General features: G+C 38.4%; 1 protein-coding gene across 1 annotated transcript in view; it reads left to right on the top strand.

Moving 5' to 3' along the window:
- LOC308350929 (beta-galactosidase-1-like protein 2) overlaps positions 1 to 21,935 on the top strand; it is a gene marked incomplete at its 5' end in the record, with an annotated part of 61,626 nt that overhangs the window by 16,691 nt on the left and 23,000 nt on the right. The window contains 4 exons of the mRNA XM_080816374.1: positions 565 to 660; positions 2,307 to 2,415; positions 6,156 to 6,248; positions 9,646 to 9,727. Of these exons, the coding sequence (XP_080672500.1) occupies positions 565 to 660; positions 2,307 to 2,415; positions 6,156 to 6,248; positions 9,646 to 9,727 (380 nt within the window). The remainder of the gene's footprint in view (positions 1 to 564; positions 661 to 2,306; positions 2,416 to 6,155; positions 6,249 to 9,645; positions 9,728 to 21,935) is intronic.

Here is a 21,935-nt window from a genome sequence, read left to right as displayed (position 1 = left end):
TAGTCTTAAAGAAGGCTATAGTGCCAGATGCTGATACAAGGTAAAAATTAACTCCTATTTTTGTTGTTGATGATGATTATTGATGGGACTGGAGAAGCCCTGGAAGAAGGTAAGAAGAAGGAAGGAAAGCAGTCAGAAAACCACTGTCATAACTCAGGTGTGAAATATTGAGTTCTTTAATAAATGTGGTCGTACTAGAAATTAAGAGGAGTTTCATATTTGAAAACATTAAGTAGGAGGAATAAACATGATTTGGTGACTGACTGAATGTAGGAGACACAGAAGAAGGAGGAATAAGGTTTGTAAGAATCTGCCTTAGCATGGCTTTCTTGCATGGTGGGGTCAGATGAATGGGGAGGAGTAGGCTTCTGGACTTGTTTTCTAGCAACATGAATGAGCCCCTTTGTTACTGAGTATAGGGCTCCATGTCTCCCTGGTTCATGCCACCTACAAGGACTTTTGTAAATCAGGCTAGGAGTCCCACCCATTCTAACCTCAGAAGAGAACTCAGTGATTCCAGTCTCAGCCCGAATAATAAATGATCCTTATTGCTTCGCTTCCCAGGACTTTTATAGCCATGGCTTCAGAGGCGGAGCTGTGGGTAATTCTGTGTCCAGGCCCTTATATCGGTAGCGACTTAGACCTTGGAGGCTTACCTAGGTAAGTTGCTCTCTGAGGCCCCTGACCATGACTCCATATGGGCCCCTAGTACACACAAATGGAAGTTAGAGCAAAGGGTTTTGCTGGTTTTCTGTGTACATTTTTAACCTATACTATTTTCCCATAGAAAATGAACTTCGATTTATTGGGATTTATGTAGTATGTGTTTTTTTTATATAAACTTCCATCACAATTCTGCAGTGTAAATAAGATAGAGCACTTTTTTTTTTATTTTAGTAAAAACTAGTGGCTGCCATGTAAGCAATACCTTTGTAAGTTCTAGTTTTTGTGATGGAGGTACAAGTAGTAAGAAATTGGGTCAATTATCTCTTTTTTTCTTTTTAAAGATTTATTTATTTATTTGACAGACAGAGATCACAAGTAGGCAGAGAGGCAGGCAGAGAGAGGAGGAGGAAGCAGGCTCCCCACTGAGCAGAGAGCCCGATGTGGGGCTCGATCCCAGGACCCTGAGATCATGACCGGAGCCGAAGGCAGAGGCTTTAACCCATTTTAACCCAGGTGCCCCCAATTATCTCTTTTTAAAGAGGGGTATTCCCTCTTGGTAACTTCCAGTCATTTTTTATTGTAGTAAAATACACGTAACATAAAAATTTACCATTTGAGGGGCGCCTGGGTGGCTCAGTGGGCTAAAGCCTCTGCCTTCGTCTCAGGTCATGATCCCGGGGTCCTGGGATCGAGCCCCACATCGGGCTCTCTGCTCAGTGGGGAACCTGCTTCCTCCTCTCTCTCTGCTTGCCTCTCTGCCTACCTGTGATCTCTGTCTGTCAAATAAATAAATAAAATCTTTAAAAAAAAAAAAAAATTTACCATTTGAAAGTGTACAGTTTTGTGACAACTAACTACATCAAAAATGTGGAACAACCATCACCACTGTCTAGTGCCAGATTTCTTTGTCACCTGAAAAGGAAGCCCTATGTCCAGTCAACTCCCATTATTCCTTCCCCCAGCCCCTGGCGACCACCAGTTTGCTTTCAGACCCTGTCAGTTTGCCTATTCTGTATATTTCATATAAATTGAATTAGAGAATATGTGACCTTTTGTAACTGGCTTCTTTGCTTAGCATAATGTTCTCAAGGTTCACCTCTGTTGTAGCAGGTACAGTTCTTCATTCCCCTTTTATGGCTAAATAATATTCCATCAAAGAGCATTTTTTAAAAGATTTGAAACAACTTTACAAAAGTCTCACTCCAGACTAGGGGTTGGTAAACCTTTTCTGTAAAAGGCCAGATAATAAATACTTTCTGTTTTGAGAGCCACATACATAGTCTGTTATGACTACTCAATCCTGCTCTTGTAGCATGAACACAGCTGTGACAACATGTAAACAAATGGGTCTGGCTGTGTTCCAATAAAACTTTATTTATAGAAACAGACATTGGCTCTGATTTGGCCTGTGGGCTGCAGTTTGATGATGGGGCTCTGGATCATTTCATCAGTACACAGCTCTGATGTGGTTAAGGCGCTGAGCTATTTGCAACTAGAACACAGATTGCTTTTTTAAAGATGGATTAAGATCTGGCAATATACTGTTCTAGTGTGGCTGTCCTTGTTTTCCAGCCTCATGCTTGAGCATTTCTTATTCCTGTTTCCTACCGCAAGAGTAATTCTTACCTTTTCAATCCTAGCTGGTTACTCCGGGATCCAAAAATGAAGCTGCGAACAACTTACAGGGGCTTCACTAAAGCAGTGGATCACTATTTTGATAAGATAATTCCCATGGTAGTACAACTCCAGGTAAATCCAAATTCACCGTTCTTATGACCAAGGGAAATAATTGCCTCAGCTGATTTCCTGGATAAAATTAGCCTATTTTCTATCACACAGAAGCAGGAAGTGTATATAGTAGTTCGTTCCAATTCCTTATTTAAGAAATACCAGGTTTTGATTACCTTGCTTTTCTTCCTGTTTCCTATCTGCTGCCAACTGGAAGCCTTTTCTCTGGCAGTGGACTTGAAACTGGACTCTGTATGTCTTTGTTTTCTCTTTTCCATTGTATCTTTGCCCTCAGTCACCATAAATGGGAAATTAATGGTAGTCCTCAAAATGTCTAAATTTGGCTTCTAAAGGTAACGACTTGTCAGTCCTTCACACATAATAGATTAGATGGGTGACCTTAGGTCAGCGATTTTGTAAAAGTTGCAATTTATTTGTTTTTTAACATCCCTCTACCACGATAAAGCCATGATGCCAAACATAATCATTGTTTAGTGGTACTATATTTCCAAAATGGCTGGAAAACAAAAAAAGGACTATAAACCAGATAGAAAATGAACAAAGGGAGGGAACAAAAATTTAACATCTATTAGGCATCAAGATTTCTGTGAGGCAATCAACAATTACCTAGCATATTTCACTGCCACAGTAATCATTTGAAGGAGATGTTATCATAGATTTAATGGAGGAAATGGCAAACTTGTATGTGGGTAGGAGAGGGCTTCACAGAATGTGAATCTGAATTTACTATGGAGAGTTGGTTCTTAACACTGTGAGTATCTCAGAGTTAATCAGACTCAGGAAAGCCATTAAAACTACTAAGTGACTGAAGAGTGTGAATCTGTGTGCCATTTGGGGAATGTGGAGATAATCCTTCAAAAAGATTAGAGCTATGCTATCCAGTATAGTAGCCATATATGTGCTTTAATTTGATTTAATTAAAATCAAATAAAATTTAAAAATAATTTCTTCTTTTATGCCAGACACATTTTTAGTGCTCAGTAGGCATGTTTGGATACCTACCATATTGGGCAATGCAAACACAGAATATATTCATTATCAGAAAGTTCTGCAGGACAGCATTGTACTAGCCCACCCCAAATCAGGCTTCTCAGTCTTGCAACTCCTGGAAAACTAAATTAATAATCAGAACCTTGCTTAGTTAACACAAAATCAGGATCTGAGGCAATTTGGAGGCCTCAAAAGCATTTTATCATGGTGTTATAAATCAACACTTGCAATGAGTAGCTGCCTTTTAGAACTTCTAGTTGTATTGATCTGGTTCTGGATCTCTTGCTAATCCAGGTACTGTCAATTTCTGGATCTTTCCTCTTTCTTTATCTGTTCTCTAACCTGCTAGATTCATAATTGCATGGATGGGAAAGGGGAAGAGAGAAGCAGGTTTTGAAAAAGTTTTTCAGTATTTGTCAGAAGAGGATGACATTTACATTTTTCAATGTTTGTCAGCAGAGGATGACATTTAAAGGTTTAAGAAACACTCTTGTGGGTCTTTTGTCTTCTTTTTTCCCCTATCAGGATATAATGCAGTCATTCCTTGCTTGCTAAAGATTCTTCCATTTCAACTCTTTCCACCCAGTTGCTCCTGAACCATGATGAACACAGGTTTTGATGTGCAAACACTTCCATGACACTTATACATGGTGCTGGGGTTGTCCAGATTCTTACTTGCATGGTTGGTGTGGAGTTTAATCCTTAGAAATCAACGCTATTTCTATTTTTGTATGCTGGGAGGAGTATCTCATGCTTCCCCATGTATCTCCAAGAGTAGGTTGAGGAGGTGCTGAAGTGGGCATGATAAACCTCGACTAAGGTGTGACAGGTGCAAGATATGAAGAGGAAATATATTGGCTAGACTGGTGAGAACTATAAAGATAGGGGATGACTGAGTATGTTACCATCAACAGACAGGAGTGAGTAGGGATGGGAAATGTGAAGATATTTGCAAGAGGGCATAATTACGAGAACAGAAGGGATGTGACCCAGCACAAAGTTGGGATTAATAAAGAACCGTGAGAAACATCAACATTTAAGAGGTGGGTAGGGCAGGAGGAGCTCACAAAAGAAACTGAAGTGTAGTGACCAGGCCAGAGGCAGGCCAGAAACTAGGAGAGAGCAATAGGAGACTACAGATGAGAGGTTTCAAGAAGGAGAAGGTAGCCAAGGATGCCAAATGTTGCTCAGAGAGATAGTAAATTTGAATTAAAATTTACTGTTTGAACTTAGCAAAGAGAAGGTAATGTTAATAACGTAGGTGGAATGGAAAGAATGGAAATGAGTAAAAGAGTAAATGAGAGAACAAGAAGTCAAGTGTTAGTTCAGGAATATTTCAGAGTTTGTCCATGAAGGTGAAGAGGGCAAGAAAGTGGGCACTGGAGGGGGAAGTGGTCCAGGCAAGTTATTTATTTTTTTTAAAATCACCCATTTTTAATGGAATATTTGTTTTTTTATTGAGGTAGAGTTGACTTAAAATAGTTATATTTGTTTCAGGTGTAGGTAGTTACATTTGTTTTTTGTTTTTTGGTTTTTTTTGATTTGTCTCTTTCTTTTAAAATTTTTTTTTATTTTTAATTTTTAAATTTTTTATAAACATATAATGTATTTTTATCCCCAGGGGTACAGGTCTGTGAATTGCCAGGTTTACACATTTCGCAGCACTCACCAAAGCACATACCCTCCCCAATGTCCATATCCCCACCACCCTCTCCCTACCCCCCTCCCCCCAGCAACCCTCACTCTGTTTTTTGAGATTGAGTCTTTTATGGTTTGTCTCCCTCCCAATCCCATCTTCTTTTTTTTTTTTTTTAAGATTTTATTTATTTATTTGACAGACAGAGATCACAAGTAGGCAGAGAGGCAGGCAGAGAGAGAGGAGGAAGCAGGCTCCCTGCTAAGCAGAGAGCCCGACGCGGGGCTCGATCCCAGGACCCTGGGATCATGACCTGAGCCGAAGGCAGAGGCCCTAACCCACTGAGACACCCAGGCGCCCCCCGATCCCATCTTCTTTCATTTTTTCTTTTCCTACCCCCCAAGCCCCCCATGTTGCATCTCCACTTCCTCATATCAGGGAGATCATATGATAGTTGTCTTTCTCTGATTGACTTATTTTGTTAGGCATAATACCCTCTAGTTCCATCCACGTTGTTGCAAATGGCAAGATTTCATTTCTTTTGATGGCTGTATAGTATTCCATTATATATATATATATATATATATATATATATATATACACACACACACACACACACACACACACACACCACATCTTCTTTATCCATTCAGGCAAGTTATTTTTAACAGAGGACTCTGAGTCAATTTAAATGATAATGGGGAAGGTTTAGTAAAGAGGGAGATGATGATATAGAAGACAGAAAGGTAGTCCAAAAAGAGTGAAGTTCCTGAGAAGTAAGGAGGATGAGAGACATTTGACTCATTTAACTGGTGCTAAGGTAAAAAGAATGGAAGTGGAGGTGTGAAGCATCATGCTTAATGCATTGGATTAGGAGGGAAAAGGGTGGGAGTCCATTAATAGGAAGTACTAGAAAAGGTAGAATTCTAGGAGCAGTTGACTGCTGACTGTGGAGTGAGAGAAATTGCCTGAACTATAGTGTAACTTGGAGTTGAGTTTAGGAATGTGTTATTTTTATGGCACTCTAAACATGTGTGTACAACAGCAAAATTGAGAAAATCTAGCCTTTCCCACAGTAACTTTACTCTCAAATTCTCGTCTCCTTGACCCTCAGTATGGAAAGGGAGGCCCCATCATTGCTGTGCAGGTTGAGAATGAATATGGTTCATATCATCGGGATAATCGTTACATGTCGTATATTAAAAAGGTAAGTGCTCCTTTCAATTTCCTCCATATTTACATGTTTCTTTCCTCACTTTGTTAGTTTGTGGAGCAAACATATCCTGAGTAGCTATAGCTTGCATGATACCATGGGATATATAGATGAATAAGGTCCAGTTTAATTTTTTCATGCATTTGTGTCCTAAGAGGAGAAAAGAAACTACCTATATAACTCTCATGTAAGGCAGACTGATGTTAAAATATTTTTCTTTTCTGTGAACATCACAGCGCTCTTTTGGTTGGTGTTTGTATAATACATAATTTTCCATCCTCTTACTTTCAATTATTCTGGATTCATATGCTTAAGGAACATACCTTATAAGCAGTATATGGTTAGAATTTGTTTTTCTTAATTTATTATGAAAATTCTTATTTTTTAAATGAGTTATTTGGCTAATTTACATTTAATATAATTACTGACAGTTACGTTTATTATTTTTTTAAAGGTTTTATTTATTTGACAGAGATCACAAGTAGGCAGAGAGGCAGGCAGAGAGAGAGGGAGGAAGCAGGCTCCCTGCTGAGCAGAGAGCCCGATATGGGGCTTGATCCCAGGACCCTGAGATCATGACCTGAGCCGAAGGCAGAGGCTTTAACCCACTGAGCCACCCAGGCACCCCTGACAGTTGCATTTAAATCTACCATCCTGTTAACTTTCTTTCTATTTGCCCTACCTGTCCTATGGTCTTTTCTCTTCTTCTTTTTTTTTTTTTTCCTTTTGGATTGACTGAGTATTTTTTTTTAATTCCATTTTTTCCTGTATTAGCTTGTTAAACACTTTTCACTTTTCTTTTAGTATTGGCCATAGAGACTACTATTTATCCTAGACTACTATTTATCCTAGAAATATTAATGTCTAATATAAATTAGTGTGTTTGCTGGTTCCTAGACAGATAAAGTTTAATTGCATTTTCCTCCTTTCTTTCCTCAGTACTATTGTTATTTCTTTTAATGCTAAATATATTTTAGGCCCACAAGATATTATTTTTATTATTACATGGAATAATTTAGATTTATATACTTAATTTACTTTTTTGTTGCTCTTATCTCCTCTCTGCATCTCTGAGCTTTATCTCTCTTATCATTTCCTCTGCCTAAAGAATACCTATTTGTATTTTCTTTGTTGCAGGTATGCTATTAACAAATTCTCTCACCTTTTGTTTGCCTGAAAATGTGCCTAGCTCATCATCCATTTCGAAGGATATTTGTACTGTATGTAGAATTCTAGATTGACAATTCTTTTCTTTGTGATTCTCTGGCATACAATTTTTTTATTAAGAAGTTAGGTATTGATAAAATTATGGTTCCATTGAAGGTAAAATGTATTTTTCTTCTGGCTTCTTTTAAGATTTATTTTTTGGTTTTCCTCAACTTTATTAAGATTTGGCTAGGTGTGGTTTTTATTTTTATTCTGCTTACATTTGTTTGCACCCTTCATTATGTGGCTTAAAGTCTTTAATTGGTTTTGGAAAATCTCCAGCAACTATCAGCTTCATTTTTTTCTCTCCTTTCCTCTAGGACTTCTGTTATACAAAACTAGATATTTTCATCATATTTGTTTTGCTCTTTTCTGGATTACTTTTTTCTAAGATATCTTATAATTTAGAATTTTCTCTGCAGCTTTGTCTAAATTGATGTTAAACCTAGTTCTTAATTTCACATATAGTGATTTTTAGCTCTAGAATTTTCATTTGATTCTTTTCTATGGTTTCCTTTTTTTGGTCAAAATTTTCCATTTTTAAAAGATTCCTTGAACATATTAATTATAATTATTTCAAAGCTGTGTTTAAGAAACCTAATGTCTAATTTCCTATGTTCTGTTGTCTGTTTTTCTCATGTTTTCAGTAAATAATGTCTTTTGGTATGCCTAGTAATTTTTCAATCCAATTTATTTATGAAAACATGACTGAGATCATTTGAAGCTCTTCAGATGGATTTATTTTTGCTTCTAGAAGGTAACTGAAATGATTTGGAGCTGGGCTTTAATTCTTATGAGAGTAAGTCTAATTCTTGTTCACCTTCTCTCTTAGGGGATAGATAACCCTTTGCGTCCCAGCTAAAAGCCTAGAATTGTTATGGCCCCTCTTCTATTTTGGAAGTCTATAAACTGCAATTTCTTTCCCAACATACTATAAGATGCTGGGGAATCTAATCAACTTTTTATCCTCTCAACTGATGCTTGGGGAATCAATCTCTGAAGGAAAAATTTTAAAACATGCTAGTTTCACCTCTCTCAGCTGCCTGCCTCTCTGAAAACTTGACTCCTCAAGTCCTTCCTTGGCATATGTCTAGTATTTTCAAATAAACTAAAAAAAAATTTTTGTCCAGTTCATCTAGTTGTTATTAGCAGGATGGTTAGTCTGAAACAAAATAGCCCACTGTGCCTAGAAGTGGGACCTATTGCTATCCCTATGAGTAGTGGTCCATGAATCCCAGTTAGCACCCTTTTCCTTACCAAGTGTTCTAGTTTAGATGAAACATTATATGGTCCTCTACCAATTTGCCATATTGCTTGCTGGGGCTAAAAGTGGGAAACATTGCATCTAATAGGACCTATGATAGTAGAAGTTTGGCTGTAATTATTATATGACATGCTATCTCCTCTCACTCATTCTGTTCACCTCTCAGCCTTCCCTGTTTTTCAGAAGAGTTCAGGAGAAGCAAGCCACCTTCTCATTCCCAACAAGGATAATTGCAGGAATAGTTTCACCTTCAGGATATTGTGATCTACAGGCCCAGGAAGATATATACCTTTGGCTTTTCTCAGTATTCAGGGCCATAGTCTCAGTATTTGACTTTTCAAATAGATAAATTTCTTAGCCTATTCTCTTTCTCTTTGATTTAGACTCTCCTGGATTTATTTCTAGTTGAAGTAGAGACATTAAAGTCTCATGCAGTGACAAGTGCAACCATAGATTGACTAAACAAAAATTTACCTGTGCATGCCATTGACCAAAGGAAAACCAGCAGTTGTGTGTGTGTGTTTCCTAATCCACCCTGTGGGCTGGGTCCCGGGCATATAATTTGCATATGAGTATGGAGGAGAAATTTGTCTTAAGCTCTCGGATGCACTAGACAAAATCTGGGATTCAGGTCCTTAGGGGAAAGCACTGTATTAAGGTGAATGAAAATAGTCTCACTGCCTCTTACTTTAGGTCTGATATTTTAATTGTCAGTTTGGCCTTTCTGAGTGTGGCTGAGGCAGGGGTGATGTTTTTTTTGGTTTTAATTTATTAACTTACAAGAAGTTGGATGAAGGAATTAGCCTTGTTCTCCATTCCTCAGCTTCATTCCAGTATTTTTATCACCATCATTTTTTTCTAGAGAGAATCCATTCCATGGGATAAGGGACAGTTCATTTACTTTACTAAATTTCTCCACAGGCTCTAATCACAAGAGGAATCAAGGTGCTGCTTATGACCGCTGATAATGGAGATGAACTGACAAGAGGCCACTTAAAACGGGGTACAATTTCTCTTTATTCTTTTTCCTGTACTAGTGAAGTCTGAAACAGAACAGCAGTCCTTCTGATGCTTTATTTCTCCCATTTCCCATGGATGCTTTATTTCTCCCCATAGTTTTCTTTTTAAAGATTTTATTTATTTGAGAGAGAGAGCATGAGAACATGCAAGCCCATAAGTTGGGGGAAGGGCAAAAGAAAAGGGGGAAGGAGAAGCAGATTCCCCACTGAGCATGGAGCCTGACTATGGGGCCTGATCCCTGGGACCCTGCGATCACAACCTGAGCTGAAGTCAGATGCTTAACCGACTAAGCCCGAAGCCCCATAGTTTTTAGGAGAAAGTGGTGGGGTGAGTTAAGGAACAAGTTCTTACCCTACTACCCCACCAGCCGTTACTTACAGAACTAACAACGCAGAACCCTTGCTCGATCCTTTTCAGTCCTTAGTGGCCAGAGTGGGGCCTGGCTGGGACCCAAGTAAAGACTATCTTTGTCCTTGCCCAATGTGTATGACTGAACAACAGGAAGTGGAGGCAGTGTCAGAGAAATAGTACTGTCATGGACCAAGACCCTGAGCTCAGGGGATAATTAAGTTTGGGGAGTAAACATATCAGGGAAACATGGAATAGAATTATAAGGAGGGAATATGGATTGACACTAAGAAAATGGAAAAAGACGATGTGCTGACAAACAGAACCAGAGAACACCGCTATCTGCAGTTCTTTCACACAAACAGCCTGTCAGGCATGTTCTCTTCTGCTGGCCTTCCTCCCATCTTTTGGCATCCTTCATCTTGTAGGAGAGGCAGGAGAACATTCTGAATTAGAAGTCAGGAGATCTATAGTCAAGTTTTAGGTCTTAGGCTATTCATCTCTCTGGGCTGAGTTTTTTCATTTGACTTTTGTTTATTCATCAGCATCATGTATATGTGCTGCTGAAGCGAGCACTATTCATCAGCATCATGTAATTTATTTTAACCAGTCTTGTTGTCTGGGTCATTCACTGTAAATGCTAAATGAAGGGATGTAAGTGAAAACACTTTGTATGGAGCAGGTATGGGCCCACATGCAGGAACATATCTTTATTATTAACCAAAATCAATAAAGTGTTAATGAGAACTACCTCTGAGGTGTATGTGCAGAAGTTGTGGAGGCCCACATCTTCATCCTCTGTCTGGGAGTACAGTCTCTCTCTGCTCAACAGTGCTTATAGGAAGACCTCATACACAGTGTCTCCTTTTCCTCCACAGTACTTTCCACTGTCCACATGAAAAATATAAAGAAAGAAACTTATGATACGCTCTTATCAATTCAGGTAAGGACTTTTCAGAGATAGGAGATGTTTTGATTCTTGCTCATACTAGGACCTCTATTTCATTTGGTGGGGAAATTCTCAGCAGTGATTAGTTCAGTTAAAACTTGGATGTGTTATGCCCTTGAAATGCCTGCTGTAGGTGGTTTAGGGTATAACTAAATCAAGTTCAAATGCTTACAATGTCTGGGCCATAGCCCTTTAGAAGAATACGGAATGAGAAACATAGCATACTAGCAAAGCAACATCAGTAGGAATCCTCACAGCAGTCCAGGAGCAATTCCTACCCCCCAGTGACAGCTCAAGTTTTGGGGAATGGGAACCATTCTTGCAGAGAAGCCTCAGTCTCAGTGGAGGAACCAGCCAGTATCCTTTGTCACAACTCTATAGGTATAGATTCCAGGTCTGCTAAAGGGAACTCTTGGTTTCAAGATACACTGCATGCAGGAATCTAGGTCTACACTAGGAATTTGTATATCATTCATAGTTCTCCAATCCAGATACAATTTGCTAATCAGAGGTCATTTTAATCATAGCAATCTACCTGATAACATGAATAACATTCGGCCTTTATCTGGTTTTCAGGTAGACCTGAAGTTAGTTTGCATGGGCAAAGAAAGAGGTTTTTGTTAACCCCTTACTCATGGTCCCATTCACCTGTAAGTACTTATGATCCAGTGAGAGAGACAAGGAATGTAAATAAACACAAGATAGGAAGTGCTAATTGCAGTAAAACTATTAATGGGTAACCGGAGATCAGAGGGTGGTATAGATTCCTACCACCAGCTGAGATCCATGGTTACGTGTTTCATTTTGCGCAGAACTGAGATATGTGGTATTAGGAGCAAAAGAAGAATATGTTAATTACCATCAATATAAAATAATGTCTGGAACTCTAAAAACTGTTAAATCCCTAATTCTCCTCCCCTATGGTCTGAGACAGCACTAAGATTTAGAGAAGAGATACAAAGGGAGATGTCCCCCTTTATAACGACTAGGCCAACATCAGGAAGTGGTACAGGAAGCTCAGAGATGTGCAGGGATTAGGGTCAGTGCATTCCAAGAGAATATGAAGAGGTGCTACAATTCCCACGACAAAGTAAGCACTCAGATAGATGCTAACATTATGATAATGGAGGAAGAATGGGGGGGCAATAAAACCAGTGGAATCCAAAGTTAAAAATGATATGCTGTCTATAATTAGCAAAGTTCTGAAAATGAGGTAATTTGTTTATTTATTGAGTAAGTCAGTAAATGTTTTTAGCATCTACTATGTACCAGTTAGGTACTTTTCAAGGCACTGTGTATAAAGCAGTGAATGAAATCTATAAAAGCAGAATTTTTGGAGCTTACATTTTAGTGGTAAGAGGCAGACAATAAACAAATAAAGGCAAATACAGAGTATGAGGTAGTAACAAGAGCTAGAAAAACTTGTGATAATATTTATATACACAGCTTTTACTTTATGTAATCTTCCCATTTTTTTCATGTTTATTTCTTATATTACCATGTTAAAAGCTATTAATCGTATTCTCATTTTGCAGATGAGGAAACCATGACTTAGGTTAAATTACTGATTTGAGATCACAGGTTGATAATCAGATCATGTAACAGAATAAGCCAGGCTTAAACTTAAACCTTCTGCTTCCAAATCCCAAATCCCATGCTCTTCTCACATTCTTATATCATTAACCATTTAAACTTCTTCTGTGGTGAGAAAATTACTTGATACAATATAGGAGCAATCACAGGAATTAAGTAACAAAAATAAGTACCCATAGCTTTAGAAAGTTCATTGTCATTTGTTTCTAATGTGTTTCTTATGTGAGAAATTGAACATGAGAGAAACACAATTCTTAGGACAGATGTTGTAACTAAAAATGGGGAGAAAGCAGAGCTTTTGAACCCCTATTTTGTTTTTGTATTCTCTATCAAAGAGATTCCTCTCCAGACTGGACAAGGTAGAGCATACATAGTTAAGGGGGAGGTAAAGCTTGAAGTGGATGAGAAGTTAGATGTTTCAAATTTAGATCAGAATGAGCACATTATTTTGAGTGGGTACCTTGTGCCAGATCCTGTGCTAGGCTCTGGATATATACTGGTGATGAAAAAGATATCTTCTTTGTCCTTGTGGAGGCTATTTCCAGGATTGTTCAATGAGTATGGGGGGCTCTGTTGTTGGTTCTGTTCTGACTGATCCTCTTCTGAGGGAAGATACAGAAGCTGTGCTTGTCAAAGGTCTAGATGAGACAGTGCTGGAAAGGAGTGCTCATCCACCAAATGATGGGATATGCTGTATTAGAGTAGGTTGAAGTCAACACAGAGTAATTATAAAGTCCCTGCATTAAAATTAACAACAGAACAGCAGCAACAAAGCTGAAATACCAAAATGCAGAAAGGAAGAGATCCATCCTGCTGGCAGTTTATATGAAAGAGATTTAGGGTGCTATTTGATGGCAGCTTTCACTTAAATCAAATCTGTGACATTTACTACCAAGTTTTGAAAACCTGGGTTTTATTATTCTGAGTGACATTACCATATTTCTTCATACTGGTTGGAGTACAATTGAAGTATTTGTTTTTGTGTTTTTGTTCAGGCCATTTTGTTTTAGGAGATATTTTAACAAAGTGGAATGCTTCCAGGAAATGTAATTTAGGATTTCTCTAAAAATAAATGAAAGGTACTGGGAGTTAAGTTTGAAATTGACCAAGATGGTGACAGGAGACTCCTGAGCTCCCTTCCTCCTACACATACCCCAAATATACAGCCACCCACAAGCAATTCCCTCTGAATTAGGTAGAGCAACTAGCGGAGTGACTTTACATATTGTGAGAATGAAAAAATATTCACACCAAAATAGGTGGGAAAGGCTGAGACATGTTCTTACCATACACCTCACCCCTTGATATAGTGTCACAATTGAAAGGGAACCCTCAGCCCCTAGCTTCTCCCTGAGGAGTGGAGGATTTGGACCCCACATCTAGTGCCCCAACTTTTAAGACTCCCACTGGAGATAGGGGCTTCCAAACACCTAGCTCTGAAAGCTGTGCCCATGAGACCCATAAGACTACATTTAAAAAGAAGCAATTATAATGGCCTCATGAGCACTAATCATGACTGTCTTCCCTTCCCCCCCTCACCCCCCGCCCAGGGCTCAGCACAGAGGGAAAGGCAAAATCATCTATGTCCCAATCTGTCCCCAGAGAGGTATATCTGGAACTTAAAGGTTACTGTCTGAGGGCCAGCCAGGCTTCTAATTTAGCAGGCAGGTAAAGGCTGGCTGCAATCTTTCCAGTCCTGGGAAGCCAGCAGACACATTTCACACCTTCTTCCAGTTCACCCCAGTAATAAAACCAAGTCCCCAAGATCTCTCTGGATGGAGCTTGTGCACATAGCTTGCAGCAGTGACCTGAGGCTACTGGATCACCTGGTTGTAATAGTCAGTGGCACCTGTATTCACGAGTACTATAGTACCATAGCAAACAAAGAGTCCTTAACAAGCATAGAAGCTTCTCCTTCCCAACTGGCTATATATACCTAGGCCCAGCACAGAGAAAGCAAGCTAAAATGCCCATCTCCCAGTTTCTCCCTGGAAGGAGCTTAACAATATACTCCTCGATGGTGCCTGAGCTTCCAGGCTCTAATCAGTCTGCATCTGGTTGCTGATTGTGATCCTCTCCTTTGGGACACTGTCAGTTCTTGGCACATGCTCAACTACTATGAGCCACTAAAAACAAAGAAGACAGCTCAGACAATCAAAAGTTTGAGAGACAACTAGGAACCTGGACTGGGCTGATCAACAAGGCTCATCTACATGAGATCATTCTGTTAAGATGGGGAGAGATGGCTCTTTGTATCTAATACACAGGAGTTAACAGAGAGTCAAAGAAAATGAAAAACAAACAAACTAAAAACCAGAGGAATATGTCCCAAACAAAAGAAAAAGAAACTCCAGAAACAGATCTTAATAAAATGTAAATAAGTGCTTTGCTTTATAGAGAGTTCAAAATAATACATAGAGATATTTACTGAGGTCAGGAGCACAACGCATATGCAAAGTGATAATTTCAACAAAGAGATAGAAAATATTAAAAAGTACCAAGCAGAAATCATAGGGCTGAAGAATACAATAGTTGAACTAAAAATCTAATAGAGGGGCTCAACAGTAGAGTTGATGAAGTGGAAAAAACAGATCTGCAAACTCAAAGACAGGGCAGTAGAATTCATCCAATCATAAGAGAAAAAGAAAAAAGAATGAAAAAAAAAAAAGGTGTGCTGAGAGCTTAAGGGATTTATGGGGCACCTTATGGGACAAATCAGAGAATATACACATTATAGAGATCCTGAAAGGAGAAGAGAAAAGGGAACAAAAAAATAATGACTGAAAACTTGCCTCGGTTAGGGAATGAAACAGACATCCAGATCCAGGAAGCCTATAAAGTGCCAAATAAAATGAATCCAAGGAGATTTATATTGGGACATATCAATATAAATTTGTCAAAAGGTAAAGACAAGGAGAAAATCTTAAAACAAGAAAGAAGCAACCTGTTACATGTAAGGGAACCTGCATAAGGCTACCACAGATTTTTTTTTAAAGTTTTTATTTAAATTCAATTTAATTGACATATATTGTATTATTAGTTTCAGGGGTAGAATTCAGGGATTCATCAGTTGCATATAACACCCAGTTCTCGTTACTTCAAGTGCTCTCCTTAATGCCCATCACCTAGTTACCTGATCCCCCCATCCACCTCCCCTATAGCAACCCTAGGTTTGTTCCCTATACTTAGAGTCTTTTATGGTTTGCCTCCCTCTCTTATTTTATTTATCCTTCTCTTCCCCTATGTTAATTTGTTTTGTTTTTTATATGAGTGAAATCATATAGTATTTGTCTTTCTCTGACTGACTTACTTTGCTTAGCATAATACCTTCTAGTTCCATCCATGTCACTGCAAATGGCAAGATTTCATTCTTTTTGATGTTGAGTAATATTCCATTAAAAAATATAGCACATTTTTATCTGTTCTATGTTGTCTGTTGATGGACATCTGGGCTCTTTCCATATTTTGGCTATTGTGGACATTGCTGCTATAAACATTGGGGTGCATGTGCCCCTTTGAATCACTATGTTTGTATCTTTTGGATAAATACATTGTAGGGCAATTGCTGGGTCATAGAGTAGCTCTATTTTTAACTTTTTGAGGATCTTCCATACTGTTTTCCAGAGTGGCTGTACCAGTTATATTTCCACCAACAGTGTAAGTGGGCTCCCTTTTCTCCACATCCTCACCAATATCTGTTGTTCCTGACATGTTAATTTTAGCCATTCTGACCAGTGTGTGGTGGTATCTCATTGTGGTTTTGATTTGCATTTTCTTAATGACAAGCGTGGAACATTTTTTCATGTTTCTGTTGGCCATTTGTATGTCTTCTTTGAAGAAATGTCTGTTCATGTCTTCTATTTCTTGACCAGATTTTTTGGTTTTTTGGGTGTTGAGCTCAATAAGTTCTTTATAGATTTTGTATACTAGCGTTTTATCTGATAAGATAGTTGCAAATAGGGAACCTGGGTGGCTCAGTGGGTTAAAGCCTCTGCCTTCAGCTCAGGTCATGATCCCAGGGTCCTGGGATCGAGTCCTGCATCGGGCTCTCTGCTCAGCGGGGAGCCTGCTTCCTCCTCTCTCTCTGCCTGCCTCTCTGCCTACTTGTGATCTCTGTCTGTCAAATAAATAAATAAAATCTTTTTTAAAAAAAAGATAGTTGCAAATATCTTCTCCCACTCTGTAGGTTGTCTTTGGTTTTGGCAACTGTTTCCTTTGCTGTGCAAAAGCTTTTTATCTTGATGAAGTCCCAAGAATTCATTTTTGCTTTTGTTTCCCTTGACTCTGGGGACATGTCTAGCAAGGAGTCGCTGTGGCCAAGGACAAAGAGATTGCTGCTTATGTTCTTCTCTAGGATTTTGATGGATTCCTATCTCACATTGAGGTTTTTCATCCATTTTCATTTTATTTTTATGTATGGTGTAAGAAAGTGGGCCAGTTTCATTCTCCTGCATGTTGCTGTCCAGTTTTCCTAACACCATCTATTGAAGAGTCTTTTTTTCCATTCAATGTTCTTTCCTGCTTTGTCGAAGATTAGTTGAGGGTCCATATCTGAGTTCTCTATGCTGCTCCACGGAGGTATGTGTCTGTTTTTGTGCCAGTGCTATACTGTTTTGATGATTACAGCTTCAAGTCCAGAATTTTGATGATTCAAGCTTTGGTTTTCTTTTTTAACATTCCTTTGGCTATTTGGGGTCTTTTCTGGTTCTGTAGAAATTTTAGGATTGTTTGTTTCAGCTCTATGAAAAAAGCTGATGGTATTTTGATATGGATTGTATTGAATATATAATTACTTTGGGTGGCATAGACATTTTAACAGTATTTGTTCTTCCAATACATGAGCATAGAATGTTTTTTTATTTCTATGTGTCTTCCTCAACTTCTCTCATAAGTGTTCTATAGTTTTCAGAGCATAGATCCGTACCTCTTTGGTTAAGTTTATTCCTAGGTATTTTATGGGTTTTGGTGCTCTTGTAAATGGTATCAATTCCTTAATTTCTCTTTCTTCTGCCTCATTGTTAGTGTATAGAAATAAAACTGACTTCTGTGCATTGATTTTTTATATCCCTCTACTTTTCTGAATTCCTGTATCAGTTCCAGCAATTTTTTGGTAGAGCCTTTTGAGTTTTCTACAGAGTATCATGTTGTCTGTGAAGAGTGAGAGTTTGACTTGCTCTTTGCTGACTTGGATGCAGTTTATTCCTTTGTGTTGTCTGACTGCTGAGGCTAGAACTTCCAGTACTGTGTTGAACAACACTGGTGATAGTGGACATCTCTGTTGTGTTCCTGACCTTAGGGGAAAAGTTTTCAGTTTTTTCCTATTGAGAATGATATTTACTGGGTTTTTTTTGTTTTGCTTGTTTGGCTTTTATGATATTGATATTGATATGATATTGAGGTATGTTCCTTCTATCCCTACACTGTGGAGTTTTTAATCAACAAAGGATGCTTTGTCAAATTTTGTCAAATGCTTTTTCTGCATATGTTGAGAGGATCATGATTCTCACCCTATCTTTTATTAATGTATTTTATCACATGGATTGATTTGCAGATCTTCAACCACCCTTGCAGCCCTGGAATAAATCCCACTTGGTCATGGTCAATAATCCTTTTATTATTGGATTATAATAAATAAATAAAGAAAGAATAAGTAAATAAATAAATATTATTATTATTATTTATTACTGTTGGATCATTTTAGCTAGTAGCTTGCTGAGAATTTTTTTTTCAATCAATGTTCATTAGGAATAGGTCTGTAATTCTCCTTTTCAGTGGGTGTCTTTGGTTTTGGGATCAAGGTAGTTCTGGCTTCAGAGAATGAGTTTAGAAGTTTTCCTTCCATTTCTATTTTTTGGAACAGATTTAGAAGAATAGGTACTAATTCTTCTTTAAATGTGTGGTAGAATTCTGCTGGGAGGCCATCTGGTCTGGGACTCCTGTTTCTTGGGAGATTTTTGATTACTGATTCAATTTATTTGCTGTTTGTGGGTCTTTTCAGATTTTCTATAGCTTCCTATTTCAATTTTGGTAGCTTACATGTTTCTGGGAATTTATCCATTTCTTCCAGATTGCCTAATTTGTCAGCATATAATTGCTCATAAGTCTCTTATAATTGTTAGTATTTCTGTGGTATTGGTTGGGATCTCTCCTCTTTCATTCATTTTATTTATTTGGGTCCTTTCTCTTTTCTTTTTGATAAATCTGGCTAGGCATTTATTGATCTTATTAATTCTTTAAAAGAACAAGTTCTTAGTTTCATTGTTCTGTCTTACTGCGGTTTTTATTTTTTAATTTCTATATTTTGATCTCTGCTCTAATCTTTATTATTTCTCTTCTCCTGCTGGATTTTGGCTTTATTTGTTGTTCTTTTCCAGCTCCTTTAGGTGTAAGGTTAGGTTATATATTTGAAATTTTTCTTATTTCTTGAGAAAGTCTTGTATTGCAGTATACCTCTCTCCTACAACTGCCTTTGCTGCATCCCAAAGGTTCTGAACTGTCATGCTTTCATTTTCATTTGCTCCCATTTATTTTTTTTAGTTATTCTTTAATTTCCTAGTTGACCCATTCATTCTTTATTAGGATGCTCTTTAACCTCCTGGTATTTGTGGTCCTTCCAAATTTTTTCTTGTAGGTGACTTCAAGTTTTAAAGCATTGTGTTTTGAAAATATGCATGGAATAATCCCAATCTTTTTGTACCAGTTGAGACCTGATTTGTGACCCAATATGTGGTGTATTCTGAAGAATGTTCCATGTGCACTCAAGAAGAATGTATATTCTGGTGTTTTAGGATGAAATGCTCTGAACATATCTGTGAAGTCCATCTGATCTAGTGTGTAATTCAAAGCCCTGTTTCCTTGTTGATCTTCTGCTTAGATGATCTTTCCATTGCTATGAGTGGGGCATTAAAGTCCCCTACTATTATTGTATTATTACCAATGTGTTTCTTTAATTTTGTTATTAATTGGCTTATATATTTGGGTGCTCCCAAGCTGGGAGCATAAATATTTACAATTGTTAGACCTGGTTGGACAGATCCTTTTATTATTATATAGTGTCCTTCTTCATCTCTTATTACAGTCTTTACTTTAAAATCTAGTTTGTCTGATATAAGGATGGCTACTCCAGTTTTCTTTTGATGTCCTTTGGCATGTTAAATTTTTCTTCGCTCCCTTACTTTCCACCTGGAAGTGTCTTTGGGTCTAAAATGAGTCTTTTGTAAACAGCATATTGATGGGTCCTGTTTTTTTTGTTTTTTTTTTTTTTAAATTCATCTGATACCCTGTGTCTTTTGATTGGAGCATTTAGTCCATTTATATTCAGAGTAATTATTGAAAGATATGAATTTAGTGTCATTGTATTATCTATAAAGTCGCTGTTCCTGTAGATTTTCTCTGTTCCTTTCTGGTCTTTGTTACTTTGGGGCTCTCTCTTCACTCAAAGTATTCCCTTTAATATTTCTTATAGGGATAGTTTAGTGTTTACAAATTGCTTTAGTTTTTGTTTGTCCTGGAAACTCTATCTCTCCTTCTCTGATGAATGACTGTTTTGTTGGATAGAGTATTCTTGGCTGCCTGTTTTTCCCCTTTAGCATGTTGAATGTATCATGCCAGTCCTATCTGAGCTGCCAGGTCTCTGTGGACAGGTCTGCTGCCAGCCTTATGTTTCTACCTTTGCAGCTTAAGGACCTCATGTCCTGAGCTGCTTTCAGGATTTTCATGTTATCTTTGTAATTTTCAAGTTTCACTATAATATGTCAAGGTGTTGACCTATTTTTGTTGATTTTAAGGGGAGGAGGTTCTCTGTGCCTTCTGGACTCAAGTGCGTTTCCTTCACCAGATTAGGAAAGTTCTCAGTTATAATTTGTTCAAATGTCCCTCTCTCCTGCTCTTCATCTTCTGGAACCCCCATTATCAGGATATTATTTTGCTTTATGGGATCACTGAGTTCTCTAAGTCTCCCTTCATGATCCAGTAGTTGTCTTTTTCTTTTCTTTTCAGCTTCTTGATTTTCCATCATTTTGTTTTCTGTAGCACTGACTCTCTTCTGCCTTATTTATCCATATTATTAAAGTCTCCAACTGTTACTGCATCTCAGTAATAGCATTTTTAAATTTCAGCCTGATTAGATTTTAGTTCTTTTATTTCTATAGTAAAGGATTCTCTAGTGTCTTCTATGCTTTCTTCAAGCCCAGCTAGTATCTTTAAAATTGCTGTTTATAAGTTGTAGTTCAAACATTTAACTTATCTCCATATTGATTAAATCCCTGGCAAGTGACTATTACCTTCTGTTTTCTTTTAGGGTGAATTTTTGCCCCCGTAAAGATGATCCTGCCAGATGCAGAGTGTCAGGGTTTAGTGTAGGGTACTCCAGCTTCCACTGGAGGTGCTGTGTTTCTTTCTGAAGTCTGTGCTGGTGGGTGGGAGAGAGGGGTGTGGAGGAATAAGAATATGGTGTCATCCCCCATCTTGTCTCTGGGAAGCAGAACTCACAGCTACCCCTGTTCAGGAGGCCCTGTTAGAAGAGCAAAGAATCTTCTGTGTGCTGGGATTTCATCAGTTCCTTGTCTTTAACCTGTCTGTACCTGAGCCACAGAACTCCTGGATTTTCACTCTGGTCAGTGGCTTGGATTCAAAACTCCAGGTTTTAAAGGACGTGGTAAGGTGTGGGCCTACTCCTGTCCCTCAGAGGAGAGGCTCATGGTGTGCCCAGCACTGTCCTACCCCTGAAAAGCCATTACATAGTATGCACTCAGAGGCTAGAATTTATGTAATACTCAGCAAAAAGCTGGAGCCAGGTTATTGGCCATATGCACTTGACTCAGTCTCCTACTCTCTTCTGTCCCAGAGAGGCCATCACAGAGGCTTGCATCTATTGTGGCAGACAGCAAAAAGTGGTGGCCAGGTTATCTGCAGTCTGCTCCTATCTTTACTTTCTGCTTAGTTTTGTTGAAGAAAAGCAGCCACTTGATGTGTGCACAGAGATTTAACCTATTGTGACTCCTAGCTAAAAGTTAAGAGGCTTTCTGTCCTCTGCATGCACCTCTGACTTTGCTGTTGAGCACCACTCAATGTCTCCTGGCTGGCCTTTTGTCCTTGGAGAAGCAAAATATACTCTTCCAAACGCCCTTCAGGAAGGGGAGTGATCTCTCACTGTGCTACCCAGAGGATCTCCTTACCAAGGTTTATTGTGCACTCCCTACCCACTGGGTTCTTTCCCACTTTCTCTCTCTTCCTGATTTTGTTCCACGAAAAGGGTTCCCTCCCCTCAATGACCATGAGGCTTTCCACGCTCCCAATTCAT

Source organism: Martes martes, assembly GCF_963455335.1.
Source record: "Martes martes genome assembly, chromosome: 10".
NCBI lineage: Eukaryota > Metazoa > Chordata > Mammalia > Carnivora > Mustelidae > Martes > Martes martes.
The sequence above is the reverse complement of the archived record's forward strand: the minus strand, read 5'-3'. Positions and strand labels throughout refer to the sequence as shown.